At 45.6% G+C, this 16,133-nt stretch overlaps 1 protein-coding gene across 1 annotated transcript in view; it reads left to right on the forward strand.

Moving 5' to 3' along the window:
- Positions 1-16,133, forward strand: part of NCAPD3 (non-SMC condensin II complex subunit D3) — a 675,764-nt gene that overhangs the window by 501,091 nt on the left and 158,540 nt on the right. The window contains exons 24-27 of the mRNA XM_069224452.1: positions 5,464-5,543; positions 5,640-5,777; positions 5,914-6,047; positions 6,158-6,357. Coding sequence (XP_069080553.1) covers positions 5,464-5,543; positions 5,640-5,777; positions 5,914-6,047; positions 6,158-6,357 — 552 coding nt within the window. The remainder of the gene's footprint in view (positions 1-5,463; positions 5,544-5,639; positions 5,778-5,913; positions 6,048-6,157; positions 6,358-16,133) is intronic.

Genomic DNA, 16,133 nt, shown 5'->3' on the forward strand with positions numbered 1-16,133 from the left:
GATAAAGAAGTAGTCAGGGGAATGGAGACCAATACTAGATCTCAGGAAGCTCAACAATTTCCTTCGGAAACAATCCTTTCGGATGATCACGCTGTTGGATATCTTACACCTTCTCAATCCTGGAGATTTTATGACAACAGTGGATCTCCAGGATGCTTATTCCCACATACCAATACATCAAAAACATAGCAAGTATCTCTGCTTTACTGTGGCCGGTGCCCATTATCAATTCAAAGTTCTCCCATTCGGTCTGAAGTCAGCTCCACGAGTTATCACAAAATGTCTTGCCCCAGTCGCAGGTTTTCTCCGCAACAGGGGTTTTCAGGTGTTTCCATACCTGGACGACTGGCTCATAAAAGCTCCTTCAGTACTAGCGTCCAGGGTTACAAACACCTGTCTGAAATTATTTCGCAGTTTGGGGCTAACAGTAAACCTACAAAAGTCAGTCATCCTTCCCTCACGCAGGATAGTCCTCTTGGGTGCACAACTAAACACCATCAAAAATAAGGCATACCTCTCCCCGGCACTGCAGCAGAAGCTAACCAACTTGGCTGGCAGTATTTCCAGAAAAGTTTGTTTCAGTACGACTGTTCAAGTGGCTTCTAGGCATGATTTCCTCAGCCATCATCCTAGTTCGTCTAGCAAGATTGAGAATGAGAACTTTACAAGAGGAGTTAAGTGTTACACCAAGAATTCGACAGGCTTTGCGGTGGTGGTCTCTCCCAATGGCTTACTTTTCTAACGCCAATAGCAGATTTTATCATCACGACAGACGCTTCCTTGGAAGGCTGGGGAGGCCATTTACAAGACATGCGCATTCAGGGAAGATGGTCGGATGCGCAGAAAGGAATGCACATAAATCTGTTGGAATTAAAGGCGATCCACCTCACGCTCAAGGCTTTTCTTCCACGTATTGCACGGTCATCAGTGTTGGTCCGGACGGACAACACAGCAAGTATGTTTTATATCAACAAGCAGGGAGAAACAAGATCCCTCTCCCTCTCAAGGGAAGCTCATTCTCTTTGGGACTGGCTCACAATGCACAATATTCGCTCAGGGTGGAGCATCTGCCAGGTGTCAACAACGTCCTGGCGGATTCTCTCAGCAGGACGGACGACAACTGCCACGAGTGGGAACTCAACCAGAAGGTACTCAGCGGTGTCTTCCAACGCTGGGGACAACCGATCCTAGACTTGTTTGCCACCAATCAGAACTCGAAATGCCAATTCTACGCCAGTCGGTACCCACTCCCGGGGTCGTGGGGAAAAGCTCTTTCGATGAGATGGTCCAGGATCTTTGCCTACGCTTTTCCCCCCATCCCATTGATCCCCAGGCTCCTCAGGAAGATGAAGTCGGAGTGCTGCAGGATCATTCTCATAGCGCCCAGGTGGCCCAGGCAGTATTGGTACACAGAGCTTCATCCCGATCCAACATCTGTTCAATTGCACGCTTGGCTCCTGAGTTCCGAGAGTTCCAGGGTATGAACATTGATCAGGAATGCAGACGGATTTTATCTAGGGCACAAGCGGACAGTACAAATAAGACGTACAAGCGCAAATGGAAGTGATTTTGTGTTTGGTGCTCTCAGAACAAGTTCCATCCTTTACAGATTAAGCCGGAACAAATTCTTTCGTACCTTCTCACCCTCTCAAGGGCCAGTCTATGCCATGCATCGGTTAAGATTAATTTGGTAGCTATAGCCTCCTATAGGGGCTCTGTTGATATGCCCTCACTCGGCTCATCCAGGATTGTTAAACAGTTCATGAAAGGCCTCTTCCACACTTTCCCTCTGGTGCGTCCACATCCGCCAGAGTGGCATCTGAATGTAGTCCTGTCCCTCCGTTCGAACCTATTCACAGAGCTGAACTCAAGTACATCACATGGAAAGTGGCAACTCTGCTTGCTCTTACTTCCACCAGGAAAGTCAGCGATATACAGGCTTTTACTACTAAGGAACCTTTTCTGTTTTTTTCAGATGACTTTGTTCTGCTCAGGACTAACCCCAGGTACATTCCTAAAGTGCCATCATCATTTCACCTTAATGAGCCCGTTATACTACGAACTTTTTTCCCAAATCCATCTACAATCGCAGAAAAGGCTCTGCATTCTTTGGACATCAAGAGATGCCTCAAATTTTGCCTCGAAAGTACCAAACAAATAAGGAAAACAGATCAGCTGTTGGTATCTTATGCTCATGGACGGCAAGGAGCAGGGGTCACTAAGGCCACCATAGCCCGGTGGATTGCTTCTACAATTCCGTTTTGCCACACCAAAGCAGGAAAACCGTTGACTAAGCGCCCAAGAGCGCACTCCACTAGAGCAGTCTTCACATCGACTGCTCTGTTCCAGGGCATTGCTCTGGATAAAATGTCAGGCTGCGACATGGAAGACTACGCACTCCTTTGCGCAGCCCTACTGTTTGGAGTCGTCGCAGGGAACTGACTCTCTAGTTGGACAAGCTGTCTTACATCATCTCTTTCACTAAGGTAAGACCTTTCCTTTATTATGTACAAACTATTCTATATGCAATTGTCTATAATTGCTATGCAATATGGTTGGAGATACTGATATATATATATATATATATATATATATATATATATATATATATATATATATATATGTGTTGTTTTAGGCTCATAATACAAGATTTATGAGCTGGTTATTTGGTAATATGTTTTAGAGGATTTCTATGCTCGCACCCTCCATCCACTACGGGTATGACGTTTATTAAGAGTACTGCTGGCTATTCAGATTCAAGCATGTGAATTTAGGAAAGATCCAATACTGGATAAGACAACAAGTTACTTATCTGTAACTACAGTTATCCAGTATTGGTATCTTTCATAAATTCACATGCGACCCACCCTCCTCCCCTTAGATGCTCGCATTTCCTCTCAGGTCATGATCTTTTTTCACTCTCTTGCTAGAAAATCTGAGGGAAAGAGCTTCTCTGGAGAGTGTTGGTACCTGATTGGCCAGCAGCCAGGTTTGGGTCCTTTTCACAAAAGGACTTGGATAGGCTATATGAATGACTTGTGTTACCATTATAGCCTATGGGGGGGGGGGGGGGGGAGGGGAATTATTTGTTAATTATTGCTTTTCATGTACCGTGGGACTCCCACTTCGACAGCGGGGATGATTCAAGCATGTGAATTTATGAAAGATACCAATACTGGATAACTGTAGTTACAGGTTAGTAACTTGTTTTCTTATCACACATGAAAGAAACCACACAGTTTAGGTACTTTATTATAGGCTGACCAAACTAGACTACCATTGGGATACCTCCCTCTGGACGTATGAACACACAAAATATTCACAGGTAAGTACTCAGGAAAATTTTAAATTAGCAAGGGCCCTATGGGGGGCCAAACCATATACAAAAAAAAAATGGAATGCAAACGGGTGCCCCCCACCAGAGTGTATGAAGTAGTTAGACAAGAGCTGGGGAAGAGTGGAACCCCAAAATGTAAGTACCTAGAAGATCCCCAGTGGGCGAGTGCAGAGAGTCAGGTTGCCCGGTTTTCCTATAGGTGAACATGGGGACATCGCGTTTGGAAAATGCAGAAGCAGGGCTGGACTGGTGGAACCTCTGGGTGGATTCCGGGTGAGGAGGACCTGCAAAAGACGGGGACAGAGTCCAGTCCACACCCGAGTGTCTAGGTGGGGCAGGAGCCAATGCCCACCCTCCCTAGCTGAAGATCAGGATTGATGGTGATGGATGAAGTTAGGCTCCAGGAGCTGCAGAGGAGTCCCTGAAGTTGTCTGCGAGCTTTCCCTTGATGGTCTCCGGGTTGCAAACGGGTCAGTGGTCAGGAGGACCACCAACAATCACAGGCAAATCCAGAAGAAGCTGTTGGAGGTTTTGCAGATGTGTAGAAGACCAGCAAGGTTCTGGGGACTCGGCCCTTGGAGGGGAGTCCAGGCTGACCCTCAAAATACAGGAGAGCCAGCAGAAGCAATCTGAGCCCCCACAAGCAACCTACAGGCAGAGTAAGTCACAGTGAGGCCCAGGAAGTTCACCTGAAGGAGTCCCACATTGCCGGAGAAGCAGAGACAAGACTGTCCTTGCAGAGGTACATTGCTGGAGGCCAGGGCTACTTAGAGCCTGAAGATCCCTCAGCAAGAGTCAACAAGCCTTGGTTGGGTCAACAGTCGCAGTGCACAGGGATTCTGTCCCACGTTGGACAGAAGGCAGAGAGGATCCAGGGGATCTCTCAGAACCACCACCTGTGTTGGAGAATCTTCACAGACCCGGAGGTCAGAAGATCCCACCAGCTGTATGTTATTGCCTTAGTAGTCTGTGGATGCAGGGGAGTGACTCCTTCACTCCAAGGGAGATTCTTTCTGGTTTCTTGGTGCAGTCCTGCTGACCCCATAAGGATGCACAGCCATGGAGATGTTGACATGGAGCTACGGAAACAATGTTGCATGGAGAGGTAGTCTCAGGCAGTGTGGTCTAGTTCAGTTCCTGTGCAATCCAGTAGTGGTTCTGGAGGCCAGGAGCAGAAGATGTCCTGCATAGAGGTCTGGTGGAGTCTTGCATGGCGGATCTGGGTACCCACCCTCAGGGGAGTCCCTAAATGGCTCAAAAAGGGGATTTGGCCACTCTCTGGGGTGACCGCCTATCAAAAGGGGGACACGGACGTCAGTTATCTGGCATACCCAATCAGACGCTCCCAGAGGTCCATCTTAACGAGAGAGAAAATTAACTTATCACACTTTCTTTACCCAGCCATTTACTCCTACAGAAAAGCCAATACACTCATTAGATAGATGGTAAATGTTTAAAGTTATTCATTAATAGAGTAAATGAATTTGACAAGTTGAATAAACTTTCCACCTTTTATGGGATTTCCAAAAAGGGTTTCTCTCATTCAAAGCTCGGTATTGCCATATGTATCATAGGATGTATTCCTTTCTGTTAAGCTTAAGCTGTACAGGTTCTCAAAAAATAGGGCCTCCTTCTTCCAAAGCATGTCTGCAACAACTTCACTTTTTGGCAGAATACCCCTGAAGAACATAGGCAAGTGTGTTAAGTTGTTTTTCTAGTGAATAAGACTAGTGTGTAGTCCCAAGAATACACGTTTGATGGTAGGCTGCAATTTGATTCCTGAGAAGTAATCATTTGTGTGTACATCATCCAATTCAGTCACTTGATGTTCTGAATAAGTCGGGTTGGTTTGATGCTCACCATTGCTTTAGAGGTTTGTGTTAGTTCACTGTGTGAGTTGTGACTGATTTAACTATCCTTTCACCACAGAGTGAGTTTGAGCATGCCGGTATCAGCTCGATAGGATTGGCTGAACATGTTAACCAAATACGAAGTTTGGCTCTGTTTGATATTTTTTGCATTTTAAAGCCGTCTGGTGGGTATGTTGGATTTGTGCTTCTTACCACGTGCTTAAATTTGAGGCTGAATGTTTAACAGATATTGATGTATTAATTTTCTTGCTGTAGGAGGAATTTGTGAAGTGGAAGGGTTCCTTGTTTTTCCGGTTCATCAGTGTTCTGGTAGATCCAGACCCTGATATTGCCAGGTATGTCTTTGCTTTCCTTAAACTGGTATGTACAGAAATAAAATCCCCCACCATTGTTCATGTTAATATTAAATTACATTCTAATTTACTTGGCAGCTTTGCAGAGTTTTGTCTGGTGCACCTTTTATTGAAAAGGAATCCTGTAATGTTCTCCCAGCATTTCACTGAATGCATTTTCCACTTCAACTGTTATGAAAAGCATGAGAAGTACAACAAATTCCCACAGTCCGAAAGGTTGGTGAAAGTCATTTTGCTTGATCCTTCACACCTCTGTATGTTCATTCCATATGCATCCAACTGTTTGCAGGCAGTCTTTTAGTTTATTTTTATGAGTGGTTTGCAATTTTTGTAACAGTGCTTTCTTTGTCAGGGAGAAGATTCTGTTTTCTCTAAAGGGAAAGGACAACAAAGGAAAACGCATGAAAATTTATAGATTCTTATTGGAACATTTTACAGATGAGCAAAGATTCAGCCTTACCAACAAGATCAGCCAGAACATCTTGGGTATGTACACAAAAGTTGAGTATCTACAGAGAGACTGTATAGGGAAGGGGCAGTAATAAACTACTTTGGATCAAAGTTCACTCAAGCTGGTTTTTTATATCTTCCTGCAGCCAGTTTTGTTGATGGGGTTCTTCCCTTAGACATGGAGGCCAATGAGTTGCTCTGTGATACTTTTGAAGTCCTTAGCTGCAAAGAGATTAAGTTGTCTGCAATGAGGTCGAAGCCTGGCGAGGATATCCAAGCTGATGATGATGAAATAGCAATGGCAAATGCAGTCATGCAGGCTGCGCAGAAAAAACTGATCTCACAGGTGAGAGTATTCATGTTCCTGAAGTTTTACTGACAAGTTTTCTACTGCAGGTGTTGGAGAGCGAGTTTTTTCCCATAACTTCTAGATATTTAAACTAAATGAATGTAAATGGAGCGGTTTACGGCTGTGGATCTGTCATCCTGGACCTTCTTTGAACATCCTTATGTTGAGCTGCGTTGCGCTAAGCACTTAATGAAAACAGTTCTGTTAATTTTCCATATGCTGCTATACACCTTTAGTCAACTGTTTTAATCTCGTGTCACATTTAGTGCTCCATATAATTGTGCGATGATATTTATCCTGCAAAAAAGGAAAGACACCTGTTAATCCTCTGTAATTATTTTTCAGCATTAGTTCTTCTTTCATATTCATGTGCAATCTAGCTTCTCGGTCTCTGTACATATCACGTAATTGATTCCTATAGATGATTTTGTTGTTGTTTTGAAAATGACATTTTAAATCAAAAATGGCTATTAGGATTGCATTTTGACTTTTAAATCCAATTACAATTAAATTAATGTGAATCTCAAATACCTTTTTTGCCAAAATACATTTTGATGAAAGGCCTACTTTTTGGTATTGGAAAGAGAAAACAAAAAAGCTGTTGGTGCACATAAGCATTACCTTTTTTGTTATAGAATTTTGACACTTTGGCAAATGCCTTATAACATTTAACCATGTCAGTTAAGGAGATCACTAAATCGCATACCTGCATGGTGAGGCAGCAGTCCTTGAACACAGGTGTATTATTTGTTTGTGTTTTTTGTATTAGTAAAATATTTTTGATGTAACACAGCTTTGCCCGACCTCAGATCTTAAGTGAATTATTTTTCTGGAGGTAGAAAAGTTATTTTTCTTGTTTTTTTTTTTAAAGTGTGGTTTCTCTTTGCCACATCTTTAGCAACTAGGCTGAAACATTAGTAAGCGTCCTTTTTAACATTCTTTTAATGAAATGTGTGCAGTAATTCATTCAATAAAACAGTTGCCAGTTTTAGAAATGTCACAATCAGTAAGCACAGCCTTGGAAAATACATTGTGTACATTAAAATACAGTACCATGTTAAACAGTCATCACACTTTCTGCTTGCAGTTAACTTCCAGGTTTATCAGACATCTGGTTAGGGTCAACAAAAATGCTCTGATAGTCCTTCCACCCTTTCCAAATGATTGTCTCTTCGTTGAGGTGCAAAACAACTACTGGAAGGATGAAGACACTTTAGAGTTCTGTTTTTTGTATTCTCAACCCATAGAGGAGTCTGAAATGTGAGAAGATGTAAAAGGAGGAAATTTACAGAGTGCCCTTGCCAGCAGGCTACATAAGTGCTTCTATGTAAGAGAGAGGAACAAACTTGAGAGCCTAGCTTATCAAATGGGCTACTGGAAATGTAAAAATTACCTCAGCGCTTGCTTGCATCACCTTTGACTCCCTGTGGAGTCTCTGTAGATAAAGGTAGTATTGCCATAATTCAGGGTTCTTTATATCTTTGATGAATTTGATGGTGATCTGTTTAATGTCTTGGCTCCTTCCTCTATCAAGATTTACTCAACATTCAGACCCTTTTCTTTGAACTAGACATCTAGACCGACGATGTGGTAGCCCTCAGAGAGGAGATAGAAAATGACAGCTGTCTTACTATCACCATAACACTAGATGCCTGTTGTAGGAAGTTGGCTCTGCATATACTATTTCAAAGTAAGAAATAGTGTGCACAGAGTCCAAGGGTTCCCCTTAGAGGTAAGATAGTGGCAAAATTAGATAATTCCAATGCTCTATTTTGTGGTAGTGTGGTCGAGCAGTAGGCTTATCAGAGTGTAGTGTTAAGCATTGGTTGTACACACACAGGCAATAAATGAGGAACACACACTCAAAGACTTACTCCAGGCCAATAGGTTTTTGTATTGAAAAATATATTTTCTTAATTTATTTTAGGAACAGGTTCAAGATTTACAGTTAATAATTTAAATGTAAGTTACTTCACTTAGATTCTTGAGGAACTTTAAATGAACACAATATCATGTAGAGTCTTTGTAAAAATGGCAATAAGCTATTTCAAAAGTGGACACAGTGCACAAATCAACAGTTCCTGGGGGAGGAAAGTAAAGGTTAGTTTTGAAGGTAAGTAAAACACTTACAAGTCTCAAAGTTGGGTCATATGCAGCCCACCGTTGGGGGTTCAAGGCAACCCCAAAGTTACCACAACAGCAGCTCAGGGCCGGTCAGGTGCAGAGGTCAAAGAGGTGCCAAAAACACATAGGCTTCTATGGAGAACAGGGGTGCTCCGGTTCTAGTCTGCCAGCAGGTAAGTACCCGCGTCCTCGGGGGGGCAGACCAGGGGGGGGTTTGTAGGGCACCGGGGGGCGACACAAGAAGGCACAGAAAGTACACTCTCAGCCGCACAGGGGCGGCCGGGTGCAGTGTGCAAACAGGCGTCTGGTTTTGTATAGGAAGTAATGGAGGGACCCGGGGGGTCACTTCAACAATGCAGGCAGGCACAGGGGGAGCTCATTGGGGCAGCCACCACCTGGGCTAGGCAGAGGGTCGCTCTTGCACTGGAGTTAGGTTCCTTCAGGTCCTGGGGGCTGCGGGTGCAGTGTTGGTTCCAGGCATCGGGTCCCTTGTTACAGGCAGTCGCGGTCAGGGGGAAGCCTCTGGATTCTCTCTGCAGGCGTCGCTGTGGGGGCTCAGGGGTGTAATCTCTGGTTACTCACAGGCTCGCAGTCCCCAGGGAGTCCTCCCTGAGGTGTTGGATTTCTGCAGGTCGAGCCGGGGTTGTCGGGTGCAGAGTGTAGAGTCTCCTGCTTCCGGCGGGAAACGTGAAGTCTTTAGAAGTTGCTTCTTTATTGCAAAGAAGTAGCTCGCTTTGAACAGGGCCGCTGTTCACAGGAGTTTCTTGGTCCTGTAGTCCAGGGCAGTCCTCTGAGGCTTCAGAGGTCGCTGGTCCCTGTCGGATGCGTCGCTGGAGCAGGTTTTCGAAGTTGGAGACAGGCCGGTAGGGCTGGGGCCAAAGCAGTTGTCCTCTTTCTCCTTCTCTGCAGGCTTGTAGGTCATCAGTCCTTCTTCTTTCTTCAGGTAGCAGGAATCTGATTTCCTAGGTTCTGGGGTGCCCCTAAATGCTGAATTTAGGGGTATGTTTAGGTCTGGGAGGGCAATAGCCAATGGCTACTGTCCTTGAGGGTGGCTACACCCTCTTGGTGCCTCCTCCCTCTTGGTGCCTCCTCCCTGTGGGGAGGGGAGCACATCCCTAATCCTATTGGGGGAAATCCTCCAAAATCAAGATGGAGTATTTCTAAAGGCAGGGGTCACCTCAGCTCAGGACACCTTAGGGGCTGTCCTGACTGGTGGGTGACTCCTCCTTGTTTTTCTCATTATCTCCCCTGGACTTGCTGCCAAAGGGTGGGGGCTGTGTCCAGGGGGCGGGCATCTCGACTAGCTGGAGTGCCGTGGGGCATTGTAACACGAAGCTTGAGCCTTGGATGCTCACTGCTAGGTGTTACCATTCCTGCAAGGGGGGTGGGGGGGTGTTAAGCATCTCCACCCAGTGCAGGCTTTTGATTCTGGCCTCAGAGAGCACAAAGGCTCTCACCCCAGGGGGTCAGAAACTCGTCTCTCAGCAGCAGGCTGGCACAGACCAGTCAGTCCTGCACTGAAGGATTGGGTAAAATACAGGGGGCATCTTAGAGATGCCCTCTGTGGGCATTTTTTAATACATCTAACACTGGCATCAGTGTGGGTTTATTATTCTGAAAGTTTGATACCAAACCCCCCAGTATTCGGTGTAGCCATTATGGAGCTGTGGAGTTCGTTTTTATATACTTAATATGGCCACACTGTACTTACAATGTCTAAGAATAGACTTAGACACTGTAGGGGCATATTGCTCATGCTGCTATGCCCTCACCTGTGGTATAGTGCACCCTGCCTTAGGGCTGTAAGGCCTGCTAGAGGAGTGACTTATCTATGCCACAGGCAGTATTTTGTGTGCATGGCACCCTGAGGGGGATGCCATGTCGACTTTGCCTTTTTCTCCCCACCAACACACACAATCTGCTATGGCAGTGTGCATGTGTTAGTTGAGGGGTCCTTAAGGGAGGCACAACACATGCTGCAGCCCTTAGAGACCTTCCCTGGTCACAGGGCCCTTGGTACCACTGGTACCTTTTACAAGGGACTTACCTGTGTGCCAATTGTGGAAACAATTGTACATTTTAGGTGAAAGAACACTGGTGCTGGGGCCTGGTTAGCAGGGTCCCAGCACACTTCTCAGTCAAGTCAGCATCAGCATCAGGCAAAACGTGGGGGGTAACTGCAACAAGGAGCCATTTCCTTACACCTGTTGAAATGCCAGGCAGCATCCACTGCTAGTGCTGTTTTGCTTCCACTAATGACCGAGCTGACAAAAATCTCTGGAATGCACTTCTTACTTTAAAGAAGACATTTATTATTATTCCACCACGAGGTTCCTAAAAAAAACGAAGGAGATTAGTAGGTCGAAGGCACACGTTTAAAAATAGTCACAGCAATGAAAGGAAAATATATCAAAGTGATTCTCAACTGCAGTGTACACAGCAAATATATGTAATTATATTATAGCATAATTGCAAAACAAAGGATAAAGTCAAAATTCATCACCGTAGGGCCTGCCAAGCTCTTCATCTTTCTCATGCCAGCAAGTTGATGACCGCTGTTAAACTGCGAGAAAGAGATATACACCCTCACGGGACAAGTGTCTGTGTCAGGCCTTTGACGTCCAAACCTGACAGAGGTCCCGGAAATTCCCCTCACTACTGACCAGAGCCACCTTTTTATAGCTTAAACCAGTGGTTCCCAATCTGTGCGCCGCGGCTCCCTGGTGCGCCTTCAAAACTAGCCAGGGGCGCCGCACACAGTCTGGAAACCACTCGGAGGTGCTTTGAATCGGTAGCTTTTCATCGTGGTATTGGAAACAAAACACCTTGCATTAATTATTGTGACCAGCGGAGGGCGCCAAAGTACCATTAATAATATCCCTATGACAAAAGAACAAAAATAGTTTCCAATAATTGATTTTCAGCAACCTGAACGAGAGAATAAAGAAGACAAACTGTAAATAGTGTAGGTACAGGTAAATAGAGACAGACATGAGACTCCAGAGCGCCCAGCCTCTGTGACAAATCTGAATGTGGGAATAATGAAACCAGAGTTCATTTCTCTGACAAAGCAAGACAGATACCAGAAAGACATAATGTATGAAGGTGTCTGAGAAGAAAAAAGAATATCCAAGAAAAACTGAAAAATAATAACTGACCCATTCTAGCACAGGAAGGAGATGTCGGAAGCAGCCGCCAGATGGGTTACATCCTTTCACCAGTTTTGTCAAAGGAGGAGATGTGGCCTAGCAGTTAGAGCTGTTGACTTTAGAACTTGGGAACCAGGCTGGAGTCCTGGCGTCAGCTACCATCCTTTGATTCTGTGCAAATTACTTAATCTCATCAGTGCCTATTTAAAAATAAAGCCTGACCCTATGTAGTGTCATCTGGTGCTCTTCTAAAGCTCTCTAATGCCCTCATCAGTTTCATCCCAATTATTTTCCAGGCTAAAAAAGGTAGTACTCCCGAGGCTGGGATTACGTTCCCCCACCCGCCAAAAAAAAGTAACATAATGGGGAGCCGTGGCCAACACGGCCAATAGGTCAAAGGAGCCGGGGATCGAAAAAGTTTGGGAACCACTGGCTTAAACAATCATGGAAAAAGCATTCTGAAAGGTCCTCCCCTCTCAGATGTAAATATTCAACCATGCTGACTACTGTAGGTCAGAGTTGGAAGAAAAACGTTGAAAATTGGCCAACCTTTCAAGGCTCCCCTTCCAAGGCTAACCTGTTCCCTGCACTTAAGAAAAACAAAAAATATGTGCTTCCTTATCATGCTATTGTGTTCGGTAAGAGAAAATACGAAGAACACAAGCTTAGTTTACCATGTGGAAAAAAACAGCTCATATGCAATGTCTCAACTGCAATGTCTAACGACAGGATAAAGCCAATAGGCAGCTAAACTGAATACAAAATGTAATCTGCAACTGGTGAACATTGAACAACTAATATGCACAGTGTTGAAACACAAAGTCAGTGGTCAAACCTACCTATTTTCACTACAAGTGCACTCATTGGTGCCATAACCTTACACATTACCTTTCAGCCCTGTGATTGATTGATCCGGGTATGAGCAAGCCTGAGACTAGAAATAGCTTTTGTCTTAGGCACAGATATTGCACAGATTTGTTTTAAAGAAACCCACAGGTAGGGCACATAGAATATAGATAGCACAGTGTCAAGGGATTCATTCATGTTTAAACTCCTATATTTGATGCCAACATCATCCAAGCGTTGTAGGAAGCTGCCTCTGTATATACTGTACCAAAGTAAGGTATAGTGCGCGCAGAGTCCAGTGGATCCCCAGAGGCTTCACACACGATAAAATAGATAATACTAATGCTCTCTTTTGTGGCAGTGTGGTTGAGCAGTTAGGCGTATCAGAGGGTAGTGCTAAGCATTTGTTGTAAACACGGTGTCAAGAAATGATGCACACACTCAAAGACTAACTCCAGTCCAATGTTTATGCATCAAAAATATACTTTGTTACTTTAATTCTAGAACCAAAATGATCTTTGTTGCAGGTAAGTACAGTTTGAAGAATGTATCACTTTCAAGTATCACATGCACTTCGTTTGTAATTAACAGTTAAAACTGTTTTCAGGTAACCAATACTTTTCAATCTCAAAAGTAGACACAATTTTCATTGAAGGCAGTGAAGTCCTTGGGGGAGGTGGGGGGGAAGTACATATACAGTTTACAGGTAAGTATGACTTACGGTCCCAGTCTTCTGGGGTTAAGGTGTCCCCAGGGCAATGTTTAGGAAGATACCAAAGGTGCTGTACAGCCCCTGCCGGCCGCAGGATCCCAGGAGCTTGGGGATCATGGAGCCAGCGGGATGCCCAGTCCACTACCTCCTCTGCCTCCAAACCTTCGTAGTCTGTCGAAACATCCTGGACCAGTTGGCGTCAGGATTTGCCATCACCTGCCCCACAGGGAATCCATTACCACGGATAGGTGGGTGTTACAAATTGTCTGAAGTGTTTACTCCCTCTCTTTCGAGACATCTCCTCCAGCCATGCCACCATCATATGATTATCTATCTGAGGATCATTTGGCACTTCTCAGCAAGTAGGTCAAGGCTCTCTTGGGCAAGGGAGACTTAAAGAGGGTCTCTCTGCCTGAAGTATGTCTTGGTTGTTATTCCTGCTTTTTTCTGGTGCCCAAAAAGGACCAGGGCATTCGCCTATCCTAGATTTCCAGCCCCTCAGTCTTTTCCTCAAGAACAAGTTCAAAATCCTAAGCCTAGCTCAAGTCCTTTCTGCCCTAGACCCTAGAGACTGGATGGTAGCGTTGTACTTGCAGGACGCCTATTTTCACATTCCCGTCCTGCTGGCCCATAGATGTTACTTGCGATTAGTGGTAGGTCACGAGGATTTTCAGGTCACCGTTCTCCCCTTTGGCCCTACCAGCGCCCCTCGGGTGTTCATGATTGGCTGTTGAAGCCAGACACGCCTCAGAAAGTCGTCTCCCACCTCCAGAGTACGGCGAACCTCCTGCATTTCCTGGGGTTCACTATGAACATGCTAAAGTCACACCTGATCAGATGCTCCCTGTCACTGGAGCTGTTCTGGACACAGTGGAGTTTTGCGCTTATCCTCCCGGAAAATGAGTCCACGATATTCGAGCTATGATCCTGGTATTTCAGCCTATATGCTGGATTCCGGTGAGAATGACTCTGAGGCTGCTTTGCCTCATGATCTCCTGCATCCTGCTGGTCCAACATGCCAGATGGCATATGCAGGCGCTGCAGTGGGACCTGAAATTCCAGTGGGCGCCGCATCAGGGGAATCTCTCCTACATGGTTCAGATCTCGGAGGGAACTGCGAAAGACCTGCAGTGATGGTTGAGGAATCAAGATTAGGTCAATGGGCAGATCCCTGTACTTTCCCCAACCAGTGACAAATGCATCATATGGGGGTGGGGCGGACACATGGGAGAGGCGGAGATCAGAGGCTTCTGGTCTCCGGCGGAGTCCGGACTCCACATCAGTCTTTTGGAGCCCCAGGTGATCCGACTTGCATTGAAAGCATTTCTTCCATCTCTCAAAGGGAAAGTGGTGCAGGTGTTCACCGGCAACATCATCACAATGTGGTTCTGCAACAAGCAGGGCGGAGTGGGGTCGTGGACCCTTTGTCAAGAGGCGCTTTGCCTGTGGACATGGCGGGAACATAAGGGCATTTCACTGGTGGTTCAACATCTGGTGGGCTCTCTGAACATCAAAACAGACAAACTCAGCCGTCGATCACTAATGGCATCTCCGTTCGGAGATGACGCAAGGTCTCTTTCAGCAGTGGGCAGAGCCTTGGTTAGATCTGTTCGCCTCCCAGGGAACACGCATTGGCAGCTATTTTGCACATTGGAGCTTCCAAGGCGGCACTTGCTCTCCAACACTTCATCACAAGTGGAACTCAGGCCTCCTGTACGCCTTCCCTCAAATACCACTTCTGCTCAGAGTTCTGAACAAGATCACGCAAGCCCAGGCTCAAGTAATCTTGGTGGCTCCGGACTGGGTATCCTGAGCTATTGAGCATGGCCATCGATTCTCAGATCAGACTGCCCCTTAAGGAGGATCTTCTATCACAGCAACAGGGGACGGTAATTCACCAGAACCTGTCCAGTCTGTACCTCCTGCCCGAAGTCTGTGATGTTATCATGGCAGTCAGGTGTCTCTCCACCAAAATAGTATACGCTGTAGTTGGAAGAAATGTGTGGCATGGTGTATCAACAAGTCTGCTCATTTCCATCTCTGCGCCCTTCTCATAGGTTCTCCTCTTTATTCCCAGTAGGGGTGTGCTCTGGGCACCTTCAAGGGCTATTTGTCTGCCATCTCTGCCTTTTTAAGTCTACCAGAACAATCTTCTCTGTTCAAATCTTCCAATGTGGGGAGGTTTCTCAAATGGCTTGCACATATGTTTACTCCCATCCCGGTCATTATGCCCCAGTGGGATTTGAACTTGGTCGTCACAAAACTCATATGTGCTCCTTTCAAGCCGCTCCACAACTGTCATCTACGGCTCTTGACCCTTAAAACTGCCTTCTTGATTGCCATCACCTCTGCTCGCAGAGTGAGTGAGCTTCAGGCTCTTTCTTCGATACCACCTTTCCTAGCTTTACATCCTGACAAGGTTTTGCTTCTTACCAGGGCTTCCTTCCTTCCCAATATCGTGACACCTTTTTAAGTAGGCCAATCTATCACCTTGCCTACTTTTTACGCACCCCCACATCCCTCTTATGAGGAGGAGAGACTCCACCGCCCGGATCCAAAAAGAGCGTTGGCGTTCTACCTAATCGTACCAAAGATTTCTGGGTGGATGATCAACTCTTTGTTGGTTATGTGGGTGCGAAGAAAGGAAGGACAGTGCATAAGAGGACAGTCTCGCAATGGGTAGTCCTCTGCATCAAAATGTGCTACGCTTAGGTGAAAAAACAACCAGCTGAGGGATTGCACGCTCATTCTACCAGAGCAACTACTGCTACCACAGCGTTAGCAAGTGGAGTTCCAGTCCTAGATATCTGCCAGGCAGCAACGTGGGCATCTTTGCACACATTCACCAAGCATTACTGCCTGGGCAGTCAGGTCCGCAGAGATGGCCACTTTGGAAGCTTGGTCCTGAAGGACTTTTTGGTGTGATCTTAGTTCACAGCCCA

This window comes from Pleurodeles waltl, chromosome 3_1, assembly GCF_031143425.1.
Source record: "Pleurodeles waltl isolate 20211129_DDA chromosome 3_1, aPleWal1.hap1.20221129, whole genome shotgun sequence".
Classification (NCBI taxonomy): domain Eukaryota; kingdom Metazoa; phylum Chordata; class Amphibia; order Caudata; family Salamandridae; genus Pleurodeles; species Pleurodeles waltl.